The sequence below is a fragment of the Tinamus guttatus genome, unplaced genomic scaffold (assembly GCF_059628265.1).
Source record: "Tinamus guttatus ecotype Peru unplaced genomic scaffold, ASM5962826v1 Tinamus_guttatus_pri_ptg000364l, whole genome shotgun sequence".
Lineage (NCBI taxonomy): Eukaryota > Metazoa > Chordata > Aves > Tinamiformes > Tinamidae > Tinamus > Tinamus guttatus.
Genome location: NW_028288898.1, coordinates 3658318 through 3677115, shown reverse-complemented (window position 1 = coordinate 3677115; position 18798 = coordinate 3658318). Strand labels below are relative to the sequence as shown.

The 18798-nt window shown below is 42.9% G+C and overlaps 1 protein-coding gene across 2 annotated transcripts; it reads left to right on the top strand.

Moving 5' to 3' along the window:
- Positions 1-199: 199 nt before the first annotated feature.
- On the top strand, positions 200-18256 carry UBXN7 (UBX domain protein 7). 2 transcript variants are annotated; one of them, XM_088530266.1, is made up of 11 exons: positions 200-289; positions 1918-2065; positions 4361-4428; positions 6494-6559; positions 8424-8536; positions 14106-14252; positions 14401-14491; positions 15238-15365; positions 15766-16159; positions 16624-16703; positions 18065-18256. In XM_088530266.1, the coding sequence occupies exons 1-11, from the start codon at positions 217-219 to the stop codon at positions 18224-18226; spliced, it is 1470 nt and encodes a 489-aa protein (XP_088386392.1). In that variant the 5' UTR covers positions 200-216; the 3' UTR covers positions 18227-18256. The 2 variants fall into 2 exon arrangements, with proteins under 2 accessions (XP_088386392.1, XP_088386393.1); XM_088530267.1 differs by lacking the exons at positions 200-289; positions 1918-2065 and adding an exon at positions 3138-3298.
- Positions 18257-18798: the final 542 nt, after the last annotated feature.

The following is an 18798-nucleotide window of genomic DNA, read 5'->3' as shown; positions in this document are numbered from 1 at the left end:
CTGCCTCGGCGCGGCTCGCGTCGCCTGGGCAACGCCCCGCCCCCTCCTGCTAGGCCCCGCCCCCCGCGCGCGCCACCTCCCGCGGGCGGCTCCCAATGGCGCTCGAGGGCACTGCGGGAGGCCCCGCCCCCGCGGCGGGGGAGGGCACGGGCGCGCGTGGGGGCGGGCGCTGCGCCTGCGCAGAGCGGGCGGGCGGCGTTGCGCGGCGGCGACAAGATGGCGGCGCCCGGGGGCTCGGCGGCCTCCTCGGCGCTCAAGGGGTTAATCCAGCAGTTCACCGCCATCACGGGTGAGGCACGCGGAAGCCGCGGCCCGGCGGAGGCCCGGGCCGCCTCGCGGTTAACGGCGCCGCCCTGGCTCGTCCTCGCGGGCAGCCCCGGCGGCGGGAGGCCTGCGCGGAGCGGAGCGGCGGGGCCCGAGGGGGCCAGCGGCAGCGGGGCCTGTCAGCGGCTTCTCCTTGGCGCTGCCGGTAGAGCCGGTCGTGTTCCCCCGCGAGCACGGCAGAAATAAAACGCCACTGTAGAGATGGAGCCTCGAGAATTGAGTTCATTTTCAAATTTAAAAAATAAAAAATATATATCTATCTTCAAGCCCGGTCACCCTACGGAGACTTTCACTTTGCGGCCCAGCAATGCTGTCACAAGCCTTAAGTTTACGGTGAAGGATAACTCCTACTTTGAGCACTTGATGCACTTTGCGTGTGATCCGTCTTGCTATAATCCCCTCCTCGCTTAGGAGGCACCTCTCGGATGCTGAAGACGTTATTAAATAAAAATACAGGGAAACATATTTGTTTTTTCCAGTTGGAATAAACGGAAAATAAAATGAAAGTCCCATGGATTTCACACGTCCATTGTGAACGTAGACTCTGGGAGTTCTTCTTTTTCCGACTTTGAGTAAGATTTAGAAAGCCTCAAAACAAATTCCAGTTTCTTGCAATGGCAAAAGATGCAAACACTTTGAGTATTGATAACCCTTTAAATAGCAGAGGGTTTAATGAGGTTTTCTTTGTAGCTCTTTGCAACTCAAGATTCCACATGGCTGTGAAGCTGCAGGGTCATGGTGCTCCCGAAATATAACACACTAGCAGAATAATACTAGTTAAGGTAGTATTGAAATGAGCTCCTCGCAATACCAAAGAAAAGTGTGGAGAAGTCAGACTTTCTTTTCATTTATTTTTGTAGATAATTTAAGGTCTTGATCCATCTGGATTAAGATCTTGAAATACAACTGACTGCCTTCAAATGATGCTTCTCCTGACAAGCTGATATAGGAAACTTAGTTCCCTCAACATCTGTCTTTCTGATTTAATGTAGTTGAGTAGGTCACTGAGAACTGATTTCTCTGCACAGTTTCAAAGTGTATTTATTATCACTTGTTAAACCTCACAACAGTCCGCAGTTGAGGTGCCTTTGGTGGTTGTACGATTTTGAGAAGATCTTGGAAGGTCTCCATTGAGATCTCTTTTAGTTACAGGGGTGGTATAGGCAAAGCAGGAAAACTTTTATTTTGTCTTTGAATATTTGTTACGATACCGGTAGCAAAGGCACCTCATCAATTTAAAACTGCTGGTATCGCCTTTTGCCTGTTAAAGTGTTGAAGTTTCAGGGGTTTTGTAAACCGCAACAGAAGTCAAGTTGCTCGTGCCTATTAAGTGCTGGGAAATTTTTATCAGAAAAAGGTCTGAAGTCTAACAAGGAGAAAGAAAAACCATGCTAAACAGTCTCGAGTGGCTTCTGTTACATCTTCTCTTTATGCAGGCAAGAAGTCCAAAGTCTTGTACCCGTGAGGAACACGCTTGTCTCAGTTTGATGCTGAAATTCAGATACAATTTGCAAGCTGCTCTTTCTAAGTCCAAAAAGGCTGTGAGAGCCTCAGCTTTGCTTAGAACGCTCTAATTTTGCTGTGGCATTGCAGGTGCCAGTGAAAGCGTGGGGAAGCACATGCTCGAGGCGTGCAACAACAACCTGGAGATGGCTGTCACCATGTTCCTGGATGGAGGGGGCATAGCCGAGGAGCCCAGCACCAGCTCCGCAGCGGTGGCCGCTGTTCGGCCGCACACAGAGTACGTACCCGAGGGGCCCTCTGGGGACGAGCGGGCTGTGTGAAGAGCTCACAAACAAGCTCTTGTCTACAAACAAGTAGAACAAACACAGCAGTCGTCACTTCTCCTAGCTACTGCTTTGAGGATCTGGTTTATTTGCTCGCTCCGGTATTGTTCTTATTAAAGAAGCTGTTCTGGTAGCTGAAGAACAGGAGGAGGAATCTGGGCAGCTTGAACCTCGCTTTGACTGGGACAGATCTTAACTTTAACTGTCAGTTCATTATGTTTCAGTGATGCTTTGGCCTCAGCATCCTGCTGTTTTACGTATAAAACACATGTGCTTGTCTTCTGTCAGCCTTTTTATGAGTAGTACTTTCTGCATTTTTATTATTTATTACAGATCTCTCTCACATGTGCTTCAGAAGTGCCACGCAGCTCATACATACTGCGTTGGCAGGCGGAGATCAAGACATTAATGTGGAGACAGTGCCAAGAGTTTCTTGCTTTTAAATTGCCTCAGCAATCCAGACCCATGATGGTTTATTAGCCAGAAAGAATTGAATTGCTTTGGTCCTCGTAAACATAGTGACCTCAGTCCTGTCTATGTATTTGTGTATATATAGTCATAACTGCAGCTAGATTTGGCCCTGAAAGGGTTAGATAATTCCAACTACTATAGAGAAATAAGCAACTACAAAATCTGCATTAGTGTCTCCAATGAAGGACAGAGTTGCTCTACTTGAGCCTGGCAGACAATCTTTCAGTGCTGCTTCTTAGCCTGCCTGCTTGGGGTACATAGAGTATTTTGGGATGGAAGCTGATCAGGATCAGTCGCATTCCTCAAGTGTTCTTTCTTCTTTATGGAAACCTCTCCTTTTGAGGAAAAGGGAACTTACTTTTAAGGAAATGCCTTGCCACTCGTACTTCTGAAGCACATATATGAGTTTTAGCAGCTGTTTGGATACTAACCTTTAAAATCAACATTAAGTGCCTTCCTGCTTGACCCTTCGGCCCATAATGACGTTCAAACTCTGTGTCTATAGGTATCAGTGTTCTTAATTCTACAACTGCTGGCACGTCAGTGACTTAAGATTCAAGTTTTTATTGGAATCCTCTTTTTTTATACTTGACACCCTCCAGGTGCTGGTCAGCTTAGTGTTACTTCTAGGAAGACAGAGACATAAATATGCAAATGCAAAATGGAGAATAACTAGCCTCACAACAGCAATCAAAGATGTGGAGGTTAATAGCAAGGTTAGTGCATCTTGCTGACGTTACGAGTTACTTAATGAGTTACTTGACACCTGTGTGACCAAGAGCCAGAGGCCACACACTTTAGACTTTAGAGAGCTTAGGGAAGGGGGCATTTTAGGAGTAGTTCCTAGGTAAGATATAACGGTGGATTTTCCTGGGTGAGCCCATGACCTCCACTTTTTAAGATCCATGGGTGAGGTGACTGCACTAAATACATGATACTATTTCATAGCCCTTTTTTGTTTCTTGTAGTCCTGATGTCAGATGATCCAGCAGTCTCTGTGGACATAGCTGAACTGTTGATTACGTCAAGCAGCCCAGCTATGAAAGCAGAGGATAACATTGGGGGGGAAATGTCCATCATTGCTCTAGCTTACTCGTTTGTTCATCACCCATGTGGTGGTAACCTGCAAGGTGGGCTATCTTAACTGTAAAATACATTATATATTATATATAAAGTTATTTTGCTTTCCTTCATAGGGTCAGGCTTCAGCTGAAGCTGAATAGTTCACCTTCCTTCAGGGAAAAAAACAAAATTACTGGCAAATTTGAGAATCCACAGGAGAAGGAAATTTAGGAAAATTAACTTTTTTTTTTTTTTTTTTTTTTTTCTCAGAGGACATGGTTTTCCTTCCTCTGGAAAACAGAGGGTTATGAGTGAGAAGTGGAAGGAAGAAGTCTTCCAACAGGAGAAAGCTTGTAATAAGAGGGATAAAAAATGTATATAGTTTTCCCCCTATCTAAATAATCAGGGGAGGAGGGTTGTCAGAGGATTAATTAGCAGTATAGACATTTAAGAAAGTTGCTACAGGAAAAAAAAAATCTTGTTTCATTATTAAAATCATAAAGCCTGGGATCAATTCATCGAGGCATGTGTGTAATCATTTTCTTTCAAGGCTTTTAAAGATCATCCATGCCAGATCTTAATGCAAATTGTACAGAGTCCTGCCTCAGTGCCATGAGTGGGAATAGATGGTCTTTTGAGGTCCCTTTTGGCCTTTTGGTTTATATTGCCTTGGAACATTATCATCTCTCTAATTTTTTTTTCCCCCTCTATGTTAGGGATGAAGTACGAGCTCCCATTCCTCAAAAACAAGAAATTTTAGTTGAGCCTGAGCCCTTGTTTGGAGGTAAGCCTGTGTTCTTCTGTTTCTGTATTTTCTTTAAATAATGTGAGATGAGCCAAGTGAGATAAGAAAGATGCAACTCTCTGAAAATGAAGAAAGCCTTGCATGTATTTTTGTTCTTATTTTTCCCCTGCACTCTTGAGGTGCAGAGCTGTGTGGTACTGCTGTAAAAGTAGTCAAGATGGTAGGGTAAAAGTTTGAGGTTTCACTGACAAGTGAAAATGGGCAGTGTGAAGAGGACGTGTGCTTGCTTCTCAGGCAAGTGGGAGAGTTAGAAAGAACACCTGTGATTGCTCAGAGCTTCCTCCATTTCTCCTTTGGGAATTTTATTTGGTGTTCCCTCTCTTTAGGATGTTCCTCTAGCCTTATGAGGCTCCATCTTTATGGTACCCAGGCAGTTTCTAGCCATCTGCATGGCTTTTCCCATTCCCAGATTCCAAGGACTGCCCTTTGTTGCTTGCAAGTGCTTATCTTTAAGGCAGCCTCATACATCCAGCTTTTTTGTTTTCTGTTGTTTAATTCCTGTGCTAGAGAGGAGCAGGATGTGAAACTTCACATTTAACCCAGAATTGGATTTGGTCCTTTTGCCAACACAAGAGTGTTTTTTTCTTCAGTATAAACAAGCTTAGAGGTGGTTCTGGAGGAAGGTCTCTTTGAAGATACCACATTGTCTTGTTTCTCTTGCTTTCTTTGTGGCTCGACAGTTTTTGACAAAGGTCTCCAGAATCCTGGAGCACCGGAATAAGATCTTTGCACCCTTTTACTTGTTCCTCTCTACCCAGCTGTCACACACTGATCGCAGGCACACTCTCCCTCAGGGGTGGCTTCCTGGACTTTCTCATCTACCAGTGGTAATATCCTCATTAAGGCTACCTCTGTTCATAGCATGAAGCACCCTGATGACTCCACTGAAAACAGAAGGTCCCTTCAGCTCGGGCTTCAGGTGGAGGACGTTCCAGTTTCTGGGTTTCACAGCATCACAGAAGAAAGTTCACGTCCTTTTCCAAGCTGCAGTTTGAGTTGCTTGAACGTTGGCTCTCATGGGTTGTGCTTGTAGCTAAGTATTAAGAGGAGAAAGGGATGATACTCACATGAGTTAGAGGTGTTTCACACAGGTGTGTTCCTCTTACGTATTTGCTTTCAGTTGTCTTGACTTGAGAAGAATGAATTGAGAACAAGACTTGTGTTCTGTTCTTTATACCGCTCGTGTGGAGCAAGGTGAAAGATGCTGCATGCAAAACCAGGAAGATCTCTAAAAACAGGGTTTGGAGGAACTTGCTTTCTGAACAGAGCATAGGTCCTTCTTTCTCCTAGTAAATATATATATATTTTTCTTTACGAGTTTTCGGTGTGCCTATGTTGTATTTCTCTTGCTCTGTTTAACTTATTTGATATTTACCAAGCCTTGTAACAATTAAGGCTTGAAGCTACTATTTTAAAATTATTTTTCTTTCAATTAGTGGAAATTAAGAGCATCTGGAATAAGTTTTGATGGGTAGTTTTGTTTTGGGCCCCAAGAACAGCTGTTGTATGACAGGACTTCAATCAAAGTCATTAGCTGGTGTTTTCAGAGGCCTTTTAGGCCTGCCTGGATCCCTGTCTGTCTCTACCCAGCTGCAAATAATCTGTTCTGAAGATCTTCTTGCAGATAACAATACCTGGATCTATTGGAGGAGCTTTTCTCTTGCCAGCCCAGCCAAGAATTTGGGATAGGATCCAGAGGAAAGATGAGATAGGAATAGAAGTGCCTTGCAGGGAGAAACGTGTCTCTGTTAGCAAGGGAAATTTTGGGGTGCACGATGAGCCCGGCAGAGAGATCTGACTTTAATGTATCAGTGATTTATGTTTTACTTCTAGGGTGAGGTTTTTCTGGGGGGAGGATATGATAGAAAAGACGGGGACTTACAAACAGCCAATTTCCATGAGTCTTCAGGTCTTCATCCCTCCCTCGTTTATGCCTTGGATTCCTATTCTGTTGTCCCAAACTGGTAAAGTGAAGTGCTAATACATAATACTTTTGATAGCATGCCTTAGAAATGATCCTTGACATCCTTTTTTTTTTTTTAAGCTCCCAAAAGGCGCAGACCTGCCCGTTCAATATTTGACGGTTTTCGGGATTTTCAAACAGAAACCAGTAAGTATGTGCAGACGGGTACGTTGGAAGTTCTGTTTTTTAGTTCAACTGTAGTTGTGAAATAGTTTCTCCTTTTGACTTGATGGTCTTCAGTCACCAAATGGTTTTAAACTGCCTGCTATACAGCAAAAGTTAGTTTGGAATAACATTATTAGGCTGGTAACTGCTCACTGGCATTTCTTTTCCACATGTTTGTGGTTCAGTTAAGGTTTGCTGTTTATTTCTGAGGGGAAATCTTAGATTTTTTTCCGGGATAACTAAAGAGAAAGTGATAAGTAGTGGATATACGAAGCTGATATTGAAGGTGCTGGTCCGACCACTTGCCTAGGTTAGCAGGAGTGAAACCATATACATGTTCTGTCTGGTCTGGTGTGGTAAATCTTGTTCTCAAAAAACACTTTTTTTTTTTTCCTGCTCTGAAGGGATTTGAAAAGGGAGAAGAAACTAAAGCCTGTGTAGGAATTAAGTTAATTCACTGACTTTTTCTTGGGCGGCCAGTGGTACTTCTGGCACTTGGGTTAGTTTTGGGTACCCTTGGGGCTTTTCCTTGGCAGCACACAAGGTTCTCATGAATTGAACCCCTTTTTTATTTTTTTTAACCACTATCTATTCATTCACATGCAGAATCTCTAAATGACAAAGCTTTGGCTGTTATTTAAACCATTAAGTCTCGTAGAAGATGATTCTGTGACAGGTGAAGACCAAGTTCATGGTAGCTGAGTTAGAGCGCTCATGCAGTTGTTACCTAACTACAGGTAGCTAACGGGTTTTGTCAGGGTTTTCCAATAATGAAGTAGTTAAGTGCTACAGGCTGATGTGTAAATTAAAATACACAATTTACATGGTCATCATGCCCATAACCTTTTTTCATGAGCTGCAACTCTGTTTTAGGACATTTTGAGATGCACAAAACGTAAAGCCACTGTGAAGCTTCATAATAGAACTTTATAATACTGTATGATGAGACTTCACAGGTGAATATTACTGCTTGACTATCTCTGAAAGGGTGTCCGTGGCCATGAAAGTCCAGATTGCTTCTGGCACATGGGGGTACTTTTTTTCCCGTGGCATCCAGTTTCTAATCAAAAATTATTTGTATGCTGTGGCCATAGGCAGCTATTACACCGTCAGAAAGCTTTAGGGTCATGTAATTGTAATTCCTCATTCTAACTGACTTGGACCATAAAATGCATTTAATCACTGCTTTTGTAGGTAAGCTACTGCTGTGATTTACCCCTGTTTCATATGCTCATGTGTAGGTAGGAAATGTATTCTGTCATGTTGAATGGAAGGGACACCACTACCAGAAACTTCCTCAAAATAATGGTACTTAAATAAACAAGTCTGAAAATCTGCTGGTTTGTGAGAGACGGTGATATCCTGAGTCACCTGTGGGGAGACTAGGTATTAAATATGCACTTCTAAAGATATTTCTTCACTTAAAGTAAGCCTTATGGTTCTTTTAGGGAACTGCCTTAAGATCAGGAGATAGAAAGACCAGTATAGAAATATTCTGAGTAAAGCTTATGATACTATCTAACCCCTTCGAAAGTGTCACTGAGGAAAAATAAATTATTTTCTGTGTTTATTTGTTTTCCTGTACTGGGCTATGGCCAACTCCACCCATCCTCACATTTCATAAGAAAATATTTTTTTAAGTGAAATAAATGTCCAGCACATGAAAGAAATAAGACAAACTGGAACCTGTACAAGGGAGCCCAAAGGAATCTAATAGTTCGTTTGTTCCCTGTGGTCGGTACCTTATGACTGTAGTGCTGAAGTTTTGTGCATGAGAGAGCCACTTAGAAAACCAACTTTGAGTGTTTTGTCTAATTCTTCCTCCTTTCCTCTTGGGGCTGTGCAGTTCGACAGGAGCAGGAGCTACGGAATGGAGGGGCAGTAGATAAGAAGCTCACGACTCTGGCCGACCTCTTCAGGCCTCCCATTGATCTGATGCACAAAGGCAGTTTTGAAACGGTAAGCCTGGAACTTTGGCTGCAGTTACTTACCTGATGGCTTTGTACCAAGAAAAAGCCCTGGATTAGGCCGTTGGCTGACGGATCTATCCATAGATCCTTTTGTAGGTCTATTTGGATCCATCCTTTTGTATAGTAAGTTACCAGGAACCGTGTAATGAGCAATGCTTGTCTGCTGCACTGCATGTTGCTGGTGATGACTTGGGGAAGGATTTAACAAAGACGATGGACTGCTGACGTTTAAATGTAGCACTAAATGCAAATTCTGTGTTAAATCTTTAGTTAAATCCTGTGGCTAAAACAGCTTCTGATACCCAACCTGGTACAGATAATCTGTCTGTACACGACTTTGTTTCTGCACCTGAAGTTCATTTGCAGTAGAGGTCTTGTACAAAAACAAGATCATGATGGTTGTCTTTTGCACCTGGTAGGATAAAATGCTCAAGAGATTCTGACAAAGATGCTGGTACCTTTCAGTAATTTTAGGTGTCACCTTTTCTCTCTGTGGGCCTAGTCATAAGCTAGGATTTGGATCCAGTGACCTAAATCACGGTTAGAGACTACACAAATCAATGTATCTTTTCAGTTTTTATTTTCTAACTGCCAGATATTCTTACTTCAGAACTTGAAACAAGTACTGAACTTTCCACTTCAAGTAGTTAAGTATTAGAGAAGATCTCTATGAGAACGCAAACTGGCACTTAAATGGTGCACCACAGGTGCTGCAAACGATGCTGGAGATCTGAGCCCGTGAGCTGAACCAAAACCTTCTTTGGTACTGGGAAAGACTTCTTTCCTTTTGTGTGCAGAGTCTAGTAAAGTTGACTCTAAACTCCTTCCTTATGTTTAATTTCCTAACAAATTGTGGGTTTGAAAGAATGCTAATGGAGAACAGTGATGTCTATCTCAACAGCTAATTTAAGTGACTAGTTCAGTGCAATAGAAGCGGATCAGTAGATTGACCAAGTGCTGAGGCATCTGTGTGACGATATGTGGTTCAGAGCTTGCTTGGTCCCCTGGTGGAACATCCCCGCCAGACCTGTTCTGTGAACCAAACAAATGTGAGGTTAAGAGGAAGCAGTAAGGGGAGTCCACTTAAAAACAGATGAAACTGTATCCCCAACGAGCAATCACTCTCCTGTCTCTGCTGCGGAACTCGAAATGTGTACGCGTCTTCCTTTATGTCTTGCTGAAAATATTGAGACCTCAGTAGGTCCTTTCTGCCATAGTCAAAATAGTTTCAGCCTGTGAAATAGCCAGTTGATGGATTTGACTCTCTGTAAGGCTCTGCCTTCTTATTTAGCCTCATTAATTCAGAAAAGAATCCTTTTGTACATACACACTTTGTCCTGCTCTTTGTAGTAACTCAAATGCAGAGAGACTCTGCTTTCTGGCATTGACATTCACCTTTTTATGCTCTTGTACAATCCTTCATCTCATGGACTAACCTTGATTGCAAAGGGATGCTCCTCAACCTCCTTGCAATAAAAATCTTCTCAATTTGTTGATCAAAACCACTTCCATTTTTACATTAATGGCTTGGTGCTGCAGAACTACTCTACAGCTCAGGATGGTGCCTGGCCTCCTGTGGACCTCCTGGTTGGAGTGAGTCTTGCTCAGAATTCACCTCTGGCAAGCTTGTCTCAGCTTTGTGACTTACTCTGCTTCTTCCTTCACTGTGCCCTCAATAAACCTACATAAATTAAATAATAAACAGAGGTCTTTATTGCTTTTCAAAGGCATTTCAGTGCTCTCGTGTGTTAGGATTAACTTAAGCATTTTGGGGAGGGGGAGTTGTGGTGTGTGGTTTAGTTGAAACTCCCTGGAAGGGGTGTGCAAAAAGCTCTCTGAACATTGCCATGCACATTTATGGCTTTATTCAAACTTCAATCCAATGTAGAAAGTCTCTGTTCATATTAAGTTTCCTGTATCTCTGTTGCTCATCTTTCTTTTACTCCTGCCCAGGTTATCTAACTTTGATATTAAATACCTTCAGTTATTTAATTTTATTTATTTATTGACAGAAAAACTCAATTACTTTCAAATGCAAAGAAACTTTCTTAGCAGGAAAATGCATAAAGCTGTGGTTTCCTTTCGGGTCTGTAATTCCAGCTTTTAAGAAGAGTTGAGAATCGTTTTTCTTTGAAGAGACATTTTCAAGTGTTGAATGAGCACTGATTTTTTAAAAACTTATAATCCGGCAATGAGTAGTGTGCTTCACGTATAGTACAACTTAGGAGCATTGTACTTGTAAAGCGAAGTATATGTTTAACTGAATTACACCATGGAAAGTGAGATGTGGAAAAGTTTAGAGGCTGCAAATCTGTAAAAGATTTTATTTTAATCCTGCAGGTCTTTTGCACATGACAGCTGAGTCCCTGGATGTTAGTTAGTTAGTAGCCAGTGGGAATGAGGCCACATAAACCAGAGGCAAATGAGTCTTTCTCCTATTGGAAACCCCAGAGAGACTTTCAGGGCTTAAATATTTGGTGTCACCAAGAAGTCTGTATTTGACAAGTGTTGTATCTATATAATGAGGCTCTTACTCTCTGCCAAGACTCTGAAGAGTTGGTTAAGTTTGTACAAGGAAATTTAACTGGCATTTCCTGACTGTGATAGTGAGCTTCAATGTAGTGTTAAGCTTCATGGTTGTTATCTCTTTAACATAGCATTTCCTAGGAATGCATCAAGCACCAAACCCTCTTGCTACTGAAGCATGTGGTTATGTTCTAGCGTCAAAAACTTGATTTCAATAATTTAATTTGAAAATAGAAATGTGTCTTTTCATAAATCACACATTCTGTGATGCGATTGAATTCCTGGAGGGGTCGCAGTGGGTTCGCACAATTTAGTGCCTTTCCATATGGGGAGCAGATAGTCAGAAGGATTGAGGTTGGAAATGACCTCTGGAGATCAGCTAATGTGCTGCCTGTAGCTCCTCCCTGCTTTCAGCTCACAGTGAATATTTCCTTTGTGTGTAGCAAGCAGATAGAGTTTGGAAGTGAATCTCCTGCTTGTGTAAGGCTCTTTGCTGGCCATCAGTGCATGTATAACCTCCAGATGAACCACTGGGACAGCCGGTTGACGTGGACGCTTGTGTGGTCCTTCCTGCTGGTCCAGGCAAGAAGTGTAAGTCTGGCATGGACAGAATAGCTCCTGTTCACAAGCAGATCTCATGTCCTGGCTTGCCGTAATCACTCTCTTCCTAAATGGCCTCTGCTTGACTAGCAATGGTCTAGATGGTCATGAGGTGCTGGCTCTGCTCCCTTGTTCCTCTCTGTACTGTGAAGAGCAGTGTGTTTCAACCAAGCTGAAAAGGAAGAAGCACCACAATGATTCCTCCTTGTTTAAGGAGGAGAACCTCTAGACAACGGCTAAAAGTTTTGTCCTAGGGTACTTTTCCTGCAGGACTCCTTGGCAAAGGAAAGACCCTGCTGAAGGAGAGCAGGATTAGAAATTTTTAAGTCGTGCACATTGCAGAAAAGTCAGGTGAGGGAATAAATTGTGTCACTGATGGGAGTACAAGAGCTTGGTGTTACCCATTAAAAGCAAGTAGCAAGCGTAAAACATGGTTTTTTTGCAAGTTGCCTGACCCACAACATATTTAGAAACCCACAATATTCCTCCCTTTTCCCCTCCCTGCTTCCCCCCTCAGAAACAGAGCCAGTGGCTGGCTAAGAGCACGGCTGTGTCCGTTCACTAGATGGCAGCAGTTTAACAGTGTCCTTTCAAATGTCCTGCTGTTTTTAGAAGGAAGGTAAGAGTGGTTTCAAGAGCTCTGCTTGCTTTCGGTGCCCAAACCCGTCTTCATAAATGTTCCATGTGGATTTTCTGTGTCTGCATCCCTTAAAGAGGATGTTAACTGGACAGAGGAGAGGTAGGGTCAGATTTTCACCCGTGTTGAGGAATATACAAAGTAGAAGAATAAGTCGCACTTTCTGGCTTTGCTAGGGGCATATAGTTATGCTAGAAAATGGGATTAGAGGTATAATCCTTTTTTTTATTATTCCTTTTGAGTTTGTTCTTTTAATCCAGCACAGATTAGGTTAGGGTACAAGACTAAAGCGGGCTGATAGACTTAAGATATATCTTGATCTGTGTTCGCTTTAACCCGGGGCAGTACCTCTAGACCTCTCTGTAAATGGTTTGCCTGAAATTACCTTTCAAAATCCCTCATTAGCTCAAAACACTCTGGAATTAAAAGCCTAGTAAACCCTGAGTTTAAAAAAAAAAAAAAAAACCTGAATTTTTTTTTAGGTCTCCCACCCTACTTATGCGTTCTGACGAAATACTGGATTTTGAGACTGGAGTGATAGTAGTGAGAAGTTAATGTGAAGTCACTCAGGGGATCAGTATGGCTCTTCCATACTTGTTGTGTTTTTTTTTTTTTTTTTTTTTTTTTTTCCTTTTCCTGTAATGTTCTTTTCTGTGAGTAAAAGAAAAATCAGCCCTGCAGGTCATTGGGCCGTGCAGAGTAATTTTTGTAGACTGAGATCCTGTGATCAAAGAACGACCTTTATATACTTTAATAGCTACAATTTTAACAGTATTGAGTGTTGCATTTTACCAAGCTGAATATATGGGCTTCACACATCCCAGTATTTGTGTCACATAGACTGACTGTTCAAAAGTACACAGGCCAGCATTCACTATAACAATAGAGCTTTGGTTTGGGGAGCAAAATACTGTCAAACCCAGAAAAATTTCGCGCAAAATCCAAATTCCTCAAATTATTTGCTGTTAAGGGCAATACAAGCGAGACGGTGAACACACTTAGAATACGTTCGTATGCTAGTTCCAGTCTCTCCAGGTGGTAAGAGCATTCCTTCTGTTGATATAGCCCTCTTTTTTTCAACAGGTATTGGCAATTCAGCGATCAGAATTACATTCTTGATCAAACTCCTACCATTAACCAACCTATCAGACAATGCCAGCTTTGTGACTCAAACCAGTAAGATTTTTCTCCTGCACCTTCCCATCTTCCTCCCCACTTAACAGCCCGGATCTCCAGCAGCGAAAACCGTCTTAACTTGCCAGGTGCCCAAGAAGTAGAGAGGAAAAAAAGAAAGAAAGAGCGTGCAGAGAGGGCGACCTGGCCTATTTATGCAAGTTGGCCATCAGTTGTGCTGTCCTGTTTGAACAGAAAATGATCCACAGGTTTATCTTAAGAGTGAGCAGGTCTTTCCTCTGTTGTCAAATCGGTGCGATTGACTACACTCTTCCCAGAGCAAATACGGAATTTGCAGTTGTTTTGTTTGTTTATTTATCCCCCCTGCCCTGCTCCTCAAGTCGCTTTTCGCACTCCGCGCTTGGCTTGTTGAAACCCAGCGGCTCTGCTCATCGATGTGGTCCTGTAATTCAACCGGTCTCATTCAAGCAGGTCTTTTCAGCCCTGCCTTCTGTTTTTGTGGATGCCTTTTTTTTTTTTGCTAGCTCTGTCCATCTTTTTCACTGCAAAAGGGTTTTAGGGAAAAATCCAACCGCGTTAGAAGCCATCGCTGATCATTGCTGGCAGTGTTTGCATCCAGCTCCTCTGTGTGGGCTCATGAAGCTTTTCTCTCTGCTTGCAGGCCAAGGAGTGCGGTCAGATGCAGAACAAATGGCTCATGATAAACATTCAGAACGTGCAAGATTTTGCATGTCAGTGTCTCAACCGCGATGTGTGGAGCAATGAGGCTGTGAAGAACATAATCCGGGAACACTTCATTTTCTGGCAGGTGAGAAATGCCATGGGGGCTGTAGTAGTCAACCTGATGCCTTCTTAGATGGGTGTATTTGTACCTACTCTGTATGTTTGCAGGATGGTTTGTGTCCCCTCCCAACCTGTCCCCTGCAATAACTTGCTTCTGATGTGGTATTCCGTAGGTATACCATGACAGTGAGGAAGGACAGAGGTACATACAGTTTTATAAATTGGCAGACTTCCCTTATGTCTCCATCCTGGATCCCAGAACAGGTAAGACAAGGGACCGTCATCTGCAGTGTATATATCCTGTAAGGGGATACATATAATATATATATAGTATTTGTAGGCTCAAATACTGTCTTTGGCAGCATTTTTTTTTAACTGAACAGTCAGACTTCTTTGTTCACCTCCAGGTCTTTTTAAATTATAGCTTAATTTTCTGTGTCCCCAAAGCTTTGTCTCTTGTGTTCATGTAATCTACAGTATCAGCAGGTACTGCTGCTCAGAACTAAAATAATTGCATTCATGCTGTTTGATGCAAACCACCCCAAAAATAGTTCTCTGCAACCAAAGTTAGAGTATTCTTCTTAGCACTTTACATTATGGAAACAAATTCTATTTGCCAACATGCAGAATCAAAGCAGGCAAGAATGTAGAAATCCTTATCAGTTTAGTTGGTTTTCTTTGTTTGTTTTTTTAGTTATGGCACATAATTCACCACTCTTCACACGCATTCCCACAGGTATAGGAAGTTGTTAACAAGCTCATTAAAGTAGGTTTCTCCTTATGGCAATACAGGAGTGAAACCATTTCAAGGTGCTATAGGGAGGAGATGTAACTATCAGGAGGTGGCCTGCAGGAAGCTGATGTTCCCCAAATGCAGACATATACACAGTGTGTGCAAAGCAGAGAATGTTTGTTTGGCAGCTAAGCTACAATGTTTGTTTGGCAGCTAAGCTACAATGTTTGGAGGGCTGTTGCTGAAGTTCTATTCCGTGATGCCTTCTTTTCCCTAGGCCAGAAGCTAGTGGAGTGGCACCAGCTCGATGTAACTTCGTTCTTGGACCAAGTGACTGGGTTCCTGAGTGAGCATGGACAACTGGATGGACATTCGACTAACCCTCCCCAAAAATGTTGTCGTTCTGTAAGTATGAGAAACTTGAGGGAAAGCTGGTGTGCCTGTATGCAGTCATAGTGTTTTCTCATGTTTAGTATAAAAAGATAGAATGAATTAGAGCACGAGCATGCAAAAATAAGAAGATGGTGCATCAGAAAGCACCTTCTCCTCTGAGAATTATTTTTGTTATGCGAGTTGTGCTTTCAGCGTTTGTTTTGAATTTAGTGGTCACAGAATGTGCGTGTGTAGAATGGGAAAAATACTGCTGAAAAATAACACGTCAAGTGACTGCGAGGAGAGATCCTGAAGCACCGACTGCATGAGTGGCCTTCCACATGGCAGCTTTGGTAGCTTCCCTTTGGAACACTTTGGTACAAATGTATGCCTTTTTTCTGATGCTTTTTTGTGTTATGCCTGTGTTCAACAGGAGAGCCTCATCGACGCCAGTGAGGACAGCCAGCTGGAAGCTGCCATCAGAGCCTCGTTACAGGAGACCCATTTTGATTCCTCACAGGCCAAGCAGGAAGCTCGGTCAGACGAGGAGTCTGAATCAGAGCTTTTTTCCGGGAGTGAAGAGTTCATTTCGGTGTGCGGATCGGAGGAGGAGGAGGAATTGGAGAATCCTGCCAAGTTGAGGAAATCTCCACACAAGGACTTGGGGTATAAAAAAGAAGAGAGTCGGAGGCTGCAGCCTGAGCCCCCTGCAAGGACAGAGCCAGGTACAACGTCAAATCATCGAGTCCTGCCCTGCATCGATGCAGGGATCCTGGAGGAGTCAACTGACAAGCCTGAAAGTACCTTGCAAGGCTTAGATGTGAATGGTGAGTTACCACATTTAGTTTTGATAGTAACTTGCAAGTGTTTTAGTCTTTTTCTGATATACATATGTATATATTTATAAAAAATCTAATCTATCTATCTATTATTAGCAAGCATTTGGAGTCTCTGTTCCTCCCAGCAATTCTGAGCCAGAGTGTAGCGAGTTACGGTGATCTGAAAGGCAAAGGATAGCACAGTTTCTCTGGGAATGCTGATATGTATCAGTCACTAACTCTTCCAGAAGTCCCAAGTTTGATGTATGCATTTGAATTGTGTGCAGACTGAAATGTTGTGCACCAAAAAAAAACCCACAACATTGTTAGGTTAGGGACTCAAGATGTTGTATTTGTCTCAAGTCCCTAACCCCATTGCTGTATGCAGTAAAATGTGCTGCCCAAAGCCTGCAGAAGAGCTCAACTAGGCTGCCTTGCTGTTTGTTCACTTGTAGTAACTTCCTTTATGCCAGGACCAAAGGCACAGCTGATGCTACGGTATCCAGATGGAAAGAGGGAACAGATTTCACTGCCTGAACAAGCTAAACTTCTGGTGAGTGGAGTTCATTGGAGTTCATAAACCCTTGTTTAACTACAGGACAGCTGAAACTGAACCATTTATCCTGTGCTGGCACTATCAAAGTTTTATCCAGTGAAAGGGGTGTGTCCAAGGAGTGCTTGCACTGTCATCCTGTTGTGTTTCCTTTTTTTGCCGTGTTCTTTCACACTTAGAATCTCTGCAGTGTTTGAAGAGGTCGTCGTAGTCCTCTTAGCTGTAAGTTTTCATGAGACACTGCCCAGGAAAATTCATCTTTGTGCTGCAAAGTCTTAGGTACCTAAAAACAAGACTGTGCCTTTTCAAAGGACCTTGCATGGACTAAGAAGGAACCTAAGCAAAAAGGTTTGGTTATATCTCTGAAGAACATGAGACTATAGCCTAGACTGTAACACTTTGCATGTGACAATGGATTTTACTTGTAGAGCTTTTGTGCTCTCATAAGACATGAGCCTTATTTAATTTTTTTAATCAGATGATTAAAAAAAAACATTTTAATTTTTTAAAGCCATTTCAGACAGATAAAGGTTGAGCCTCAGATATTTCTTACCAAGCATCATATTCATGCTGATTTTTTTCAGCCCATAGTCACTTCAATTTTAAAGCTGTCCTGAAATATAGCAAACAATTATCTAAATAGGTCTTTGTACCTTGAAGTTTTAACTTATAAGTTGTTCTCCCAGCACTATTGAATGTTTTTGAGAACAGGCTTACCACCATTACTTTCGTACTGATCAAGAATGGCTTTTTTACACTGTTATCTCCAGGACATGCTTATATTTCCAATATTACTGTTACCCTTTTCTCCCAGGTATCCCAGAAATCAGAGTGGTGAGAGAAAACAAGGGCAAAAAATCCCACCTCCCACATGTCTGTCCGATTCTGCTTAGGACTGGGGTTCATGTTCTGACTCCCCTTAGCTTGTAAAGCAAGAATGCTTTAGGGCAATTTCCCTCTCTGGATTGCTGTGGGAGAGCCGAAGTGACAGTTAAAGAGCAAGTGGAAGTGGGGTGAATGATGAGGAGGAGTTTCCTGCTGCTGATTTCCCTCCTTACACGTAATTCACTGGTGTAGCATTTGGTTTGAGGTCGGTATCTCTTCATCCCCATCCCTTATTACGCGAGAAGACTTGGTTAGGTGAGGGGCTCGCTTGATAATTAGCCTCTCTGATGAGGCATGCCACGTGAGGGCCAAATTAGAATCTCTATTATATACAAAATGTCCAGATTTTCATTCTGTGTGATTGCAGACCTTTTTTTTTTTTTTTTTTTTTTTTTTTTTTTTAAGGTATGGGGATATTTTTGTGACCTTCCGATTTTTCAGCTAACTAACCCCTCTTTGCCTCTTCTCCTCTGCAGGCTCTTGTGAAGCACGTGCAGTCGAAAGGCTACCCCAACGAACGCTTCGAACTCCTCACCAACTTCCCTCGGAGGAAACTCTCCCACCTGGACTATGAGATCACGTTGCAGGAGGCAGGCCTGTGCCCTCAAGAGACTGTCTTTGTGCAAGAAAGGAATTAGCACTGTGGCCTGAGCTCTCCCAACCCTCCCTCCTCTCCGCCTGGGGCACTGACTCATTCAATACGCAGTTGAGGGTCACAGGATCGCAGCGCTGAAATCAGGCAGGCAGCTGGCTGGCCCTTCTCTCTCTCCTTTCCTTCTCCCTAATCTAGTGACCAAATGAGAACGTTTGGTTTGGTTTTTCCCCAGCTTGGGCCCTGGGGAAGAGCATTGGGAAGAACATCTCTGTGGGGAAAAACATCTTTCCTTTGTTTTGTTTTGTTTTTAATGGAAGAAAATAAAAGGGTAATCTGTGCAGCCAGTATGCTGGGGCTTGGAGCAGCCGTAACATACAAACCCTTCTCGCTGCTGTTCTGAAATCTATTCTGTTTAATTTATTAAAAAAAAAACAAAAAGAAATGCCGCATGATGAGGCACAGAGTCATCTCTCTGCAAGGGGAGAGCGTAATCTCAAGTAGGGCCCGACCTTCATTTTTACCCTCTACGCAGAAGGTCTCCATTAACCTTCCGGCCTCCTCACGGAATCGCTTGTCCAGCACCTGCGGAAAACCTGGTTGGGGCAGGGCCTGGGG